Source organism: Poecilia formosa, unplaced genomic scaffold (assembly GCF_000485575.1).
Source record: "Poecilia formosa unplaced genomic scaffold, Poecilia_formosa-5.1.2 Scaffold14, whole genome shotgun sequence".
Taxonomy (NCBI): domain Eukaryota; kingdom Metazoa; phylum Chordata; class Actinopteri; order Cyprinodontiformes; family Poeciliidae; genus Poecilia; species Poecilia formosa.
In genome coordinates, this window is record NW_006799953.1 from 3386486 (window position 1) to 3392040 (window position 5555).

At 40.3% G+C, this 5555-nt stretch overlaps 1 protein-coding gene across 1 annotated transcript; it reads left to right on the forward strand.

Moving 5' to 3' along the window:
• Positions 1-17: 17 nt before the first annotated feature.
• LOC103133940 (uncharacterized) lies at positions 18-2972 on the forward strand. The gene is made up of 2 exons (XM_007545933.2): positions 18-312; positions 2011-2972. The coding sequence occupies exon 2, from the start codon at positions 2019-2021 to the stop codon at positions 2781-2783; it is 765 nt and encodes a 254-aa protein (XP_007545995.1). The 5' UTR covers positions 18-312; positions 2011-2018; the 3' UTR covers positions 2784-2972.
• Positions 2973-5555: the final 2583 nt, after the last annotated feature.

A 5555-nucleotide genomic window follows, 5' to 3' on the forward strand; every position in this document is an offset into this window, starting at 1 on the left:
ATTGGGGAAAAAAAAATGTTGCAAGTGTGTTTGAGGATTCCATAACTTGAGGTGAAATTGAGAGAAAACAAATCTAAACAGTGAGTGAGAGCACGGTTTCCTTCGGCCACTCCACTAAACCGAATACCCATCACCACTTCCTCTTCTTAATATAGTCCTAAGAGGAAGAAGAGAAGTCGAGACAGCAAGAAGAGCACAGTTGATTTGAACTGACTTCACTGCGTCTCGGTTCCTGTACAACACTGGACTTTACTCATCCGTGGCTCCCATCTGTTCACACAAGCTCCTGCTCTTCTTGGCAAAACAAACAATGTAAGTGATGGGCTTATTGTTTTAATTTCTTTATTATCTTCTATTTCAGGTGAGAAACTGTTTAGGCATGACCTTACTGTTTTACGGGCAACTCAGGTATCAAGGGATTTATATAGCTTATGCAGCAGTCCTTTATCAAAGCATTATTAAAATGAAGAAGAAAAAAAAACAAAGTATAATTTGAAACAGATTTAGCAAATATATGGGTTTTTGTTCATGGTTTTCGTTATTTTGGGTGAGCCTAAAAAACTGAGGTCAGGTGCTTTTTTTAAGTGAGGCAAGCTGTATATTGTATTGTGCATTATGGTTGGCCATTTTGTAAACCATGTAGCAAATTTGTTCAGATTGTTTTGTCCTTCATTTGTCTCTAAAAACTAGATTATTTATTTATTTATTAATTTTAGAAAATTCAATTGTCCGAAATGAGCGACACGTAGCTCAGTGGGCCCTTAGGTTGACTTTACTTCATGTCTTCTGCCCTCCTTCTTGTCAGGCTTGTCTGAACGACACCAATAAACCATAGAAAAAAGTTAGAAATAGGAGGAAAATAAAGAGAATTTTAAGTGGAATAAAATCACAACTCGCTCAAATTATCTTTGACTTGCAGTTCACATCTGGGTCAAAAAACAACCAAATCTGCAGTAAAGTCTTGGATTAAATACGGACTGGTTCACGATGAGGTTGACTTATCAGAGTTGGGTCGCAGCTATAAGATGGATCCCTCAACAAGTAATAAGTAAACGATCCATCTCCCCGTTTACAACACTAACTTTATCTTTGCTTCCCAATAGAGCAGCAATGCCGGTCTCTAGTGGTTACAAAGCATCCAGTCTGCCAGAGACCCAACCAAACAAAGGCACAACTAAGGTCAACTAGGTCCCAGCTTCCTGCAAGGCAAAGCTGAGTTATTTTAAACTCAGCTTTAAAATAACCAAAAGGTGGGGTGGGGGGGGAATCATCCAATACATAACACTCTATTAATGATTTCCTGTCTATATAGACCTTGTGACCAAATCTTTAGTCAACAAGCGGAACATATTTAGAACTAGCTTGCGTAACTACTAAGCAGCTAATGTTATCTGAGATGAAAAAAAAATAAAAAATCAAATCAAATCTAAAGCAATTAATGCAACTGCTGACAGTAATCTATTCTGTAGCAGCAGCTCAATGGGGACAGATCAGGTGGTTCTACATTTCAAAATGGTCGCCTTTGTAGACCGGTGAGGCCGATTTCTAATCCAATTCACAATTTCAGACCCAATGTTTGATAAAAAATCGAACCAGTTTTGGTCCCCAATGCTTAAACTCAGCACTTGCATTAAAGAAACAGTAGTTTATTTAATGTAAATACTGAAGAGGCAGGAAACTAGTGGAATCCTGTCGCTTACCAATGGCGATGTCTTCTTTCAAAGCAAAACTACAAGTGTCAACTTCAGCCAGATTGTTTTGTTAAATTGCTCATATATGCACATTGCTCCATTAACATTACTGTATAGCTTGTGAAAAAATAAAAATAAAAAACCACTTTCATCAATGTAAACATGATGATAATTATCGCCAAAAATACAATGGAGTTGTTAACGTTGTGTTCAGATATCTCAGGCACGCTTCGTTCGTGTGTAAGTTTCTCCATCCTGTCGTCCATTTGCATCAGAAACATATTCGAATCCTGAACTCTCCTGCCCTTTGTTTTTATAGATATCAACATGAACGGCCTGCTGTGTTGTGCTGAAATTCTGACCATGTTGCTGTGTATCCCGTGGTCTTTGTGTGAAAGTTCAGCACAAACGTCAAACAATACTACAGCTATGACCACCTCTAATGGCATCTCAGAGAATGGATCAATAACTGAATTTCCAAATTCTATGACATCAGCCGAGACCACTACCACCATCACCACCATCACCTCCACCACCGCTCTGAGCACCCCTACCACCACCACCCCTACCACCACCACCACAACCACCATGTCATGGACATTTTTTGATCAAATAGAGAAAAAATATGCCAAGAAGATAATGCTAATCTGTGCAGTGCTGGTCTTAGCCTGCGGCGTCCTCCTGTTTTCTACCCTGGCACTTGCATGCAAGGTGTGCCAGCTGAGAAGACGCCTCAAGACGACAGGCGGCAACTCCGAGTACTGGATGGGAATGGACAAAGCCGAGTCACAGCCAGAAGCTAAAGAAAACTGTTTTCTGCTGACGGAGAACGGTCAAACGACTCAGGAGAGCGAAAACGGCGCCACCAAGGAGGACGGAGGGAAGGTCGATGAGGTTAAGCAACAGGGAGACGAGAAGGAGGTGGGAGAAACTCAGAAGAGTGAGGAGGCCGGTACGGCTGCGGCAGCAGAGGAAAGCTCTCCTCCTTCAAAGCCGGCAGAGGAGACCGCCAGCTCGGAGCCCACCAAAGATCCTCCGCCGCCTTCCTCCTCCTCCACTGAAAACACAGAGGAACCTAAAAAAGATCCGTAGAGTTTTCTTCATGAGTTTCCATTTCAACGCAACTTAGCAGTCGTTTTCAGCAGCTTCTTAGTTCTTTAAAGCTGAAGCGTTTATGCATGTAATTGTAACCCACCAGAATGTATATTTGTGCACCTGCACATTTTGTTTTGCTTGCATATTTTTTTTTGTCATTTCCAAATTAAAATTTGACAAAATGTGTTTACTTGGTCTTTTTTGTTGTTGTTGTTGTTTAAATTTGACTCAAAAGCAGAAGGTGTCAAAGAAAACATATTTCTTGTGAATGGAGTTCAACGCGGGACGACTGATATTTATTTTCAGTTCCCATTTGGTTGCACAAGATGTGTCTGTGTCCAAGAAGTTCCTTGCTAAAATAATCCTTTGTCTTGAGCTGTTTCACATTTTGTCATGTGACTTTATGGGACAGATCAACACAAAGTCAAGTCCAGGTTTATTTACGTAGCACATAAACAACTTCAGCTGTCCACAATGCTTCACGACAATCACAACACCAAAGATAGGTAAGTGATTAAACAAAAAGTAAAATTAAGCTTGGTAAAAAATAATAATAATAATAATAAGAGAATAATAAAATTGGCAGGAAATACCAACAGTATAAATATAAATATAATATAAATAAAAACCAAGACATTCTTAATTTCAGCTGCAGTGATTCCTCAAAAATAGGAATAAATGAAGTCCTAACTTCCTCCTTTTTTTTATTTCACTTGATGCAAGAGGTGCATTGAGTGAAAAAGAGTAGAACAATGGTTTTCTATTAAGAAGCATCAAGTTTTTCTTTAAGGTTTTGAATTCTAGAGAGTAAAAATGAACCTTTGTGTGAAATGCTTGTTGCCTTGTGGGTGTGCCATCTTGGGAGTGTGCTAAGGGGGGCTCACCTCAAACCCATCTCTTTTACAGAAGAAACTGCGATAAGAGCTGGAGTTTGATTGGCCGGGGGTAAATTGAGAAGGCGGGGTTAACCAGTATATAGATAGACAAAATTCAGTTTCTTACAAAACTAGGCAGCAACAGTAGATCCTGTGGGGATGCTATTCTTTAGCAGAGATAAAGAAGCTGGTTTGTTGATAGGAAGATGTTTGGAGCTTAAAATGGATGGTTACAATCCACCCACATCAATGTGCTAAAATGGCCTAGTCAAAGTCTAAACCTAAAACCAAACGAGAAAATCAGAAGCCTGCCATTTTAGTCTAGCTCATAGAGACATACGCCAAAAATACTTGCAGCTGCGGTTGCGATGAAAAGTGGTTTTGTAAAGTATCGAGTGCATGGAGGCTGAAAATGAAAAAAAATGGCTGCCACACATTTTAGGATTTAGAAAATTACAGCCATCCGTGCTTCTATCTCCCACATGGAAGTGCGTGATTGTATCGTGGCAAAGTGTGGAGAATTTCACTGGTTCTGAATACTTTAGGGAAGGCACAGTAGGCTTGTGAGAAAAAGAGAGCGCAAAAAAAAAGAGTGAATAGGAGATGAGCTTGATTAGCAAGCGGAGAATGAGCTCCTTTTAGACTCCGCCACACAGCCTCTTTTCATAGCAACCAGAGCTGACACAGCCAAACAAAAAGAGACCTTTCAAAACACAAATATGAGCCTTTTCTTAGCTGTCATGTGCAGATATTTTGTTCATCTATTTACTTGTGACATAATGGGTGGATTTGCACCTTTGAGTAAAAGCTCTAAATTGCTAAATAACCCCAAAAGTCATAAAAAGCAAACAGCTTTTATGACCCGCTCTGCGCAGGTCAACGGGCCGGATGCAGGATGTAGCGCGTATCGACGAGCCAATGGGAAATTATTTTCCTCGGGAGGAGCCGTCCTCTTTTTCTAGAGGATCCGAATTGCTACTTGGCAACACAGCTTCAAACTGGCAACGTCGCACGCAGAGAGTTTGACGTAGTAGAGGCTTGCAGGAAGGAGCAGTGACGGTATACATGAGTTTCAGTCTCAGTGGAGCAACTACTGGAAGAGCCGAGGCAGGCGGGAGGTGAGGCGGTTTGACTGGAAACACAGAGAGAAGTGGCAGAGGAAGTAGTGAGAGTGTTGCAAATAGGCGCCTTATTTAGCCTGGCTAAATAAGGCGCCTTATAATAAAAATATAATAAAATAAAACTTCTGCTTCTCAATTAATGAGGTTGCGTGGATTCGGCTTCATTGCTACTCTGAGACAGTTGAAAAAGCCCTTTCACTTTTCCCCTTTCTGACACGTTAAACCCACAGACCCCAATGCTTTCCATAATAAAATAATTCAAATTACTCCATCATTTTAGATGGGAAGATCGATTTAAGTAGCTTTTAATGGTCTTACGCAAACTGAACTTTATAGTAGTGGTGGTAGCATCACACTGGGAAGGTTCTTTTCTTCAGTGGGAATGAAATTGCTCTGAATTTGGATGGAGCAAAATGTGGCAAAGTACTTTTAGGTACAGGTGCACCAATTGGGATTACAAATTAGATTTTTATTTTATTTATTTATGTATTTATTTTTGTCTGAAAAGTCACCAAATATCGCAATGAAATCATTACGTTGGCAAAAGTTGAATAACTATTGCTAACTGCATACATCAGTCTGCCACTGCCTCCATTTGCTCCACGGGAGACAGTGGCCGATTTCCAGACCTTTGGAGATGTAAATAAGATTGGTTTCTTATGTAAGTCTTCGCATATTTCCCAAAATTAAGGTAATCAGCACCCTGCTAAACACTCGAGGCAGGTGAAGGGTCAACTTTTAACACAGCATTAAGCCTGAAAACATAGTCAAAG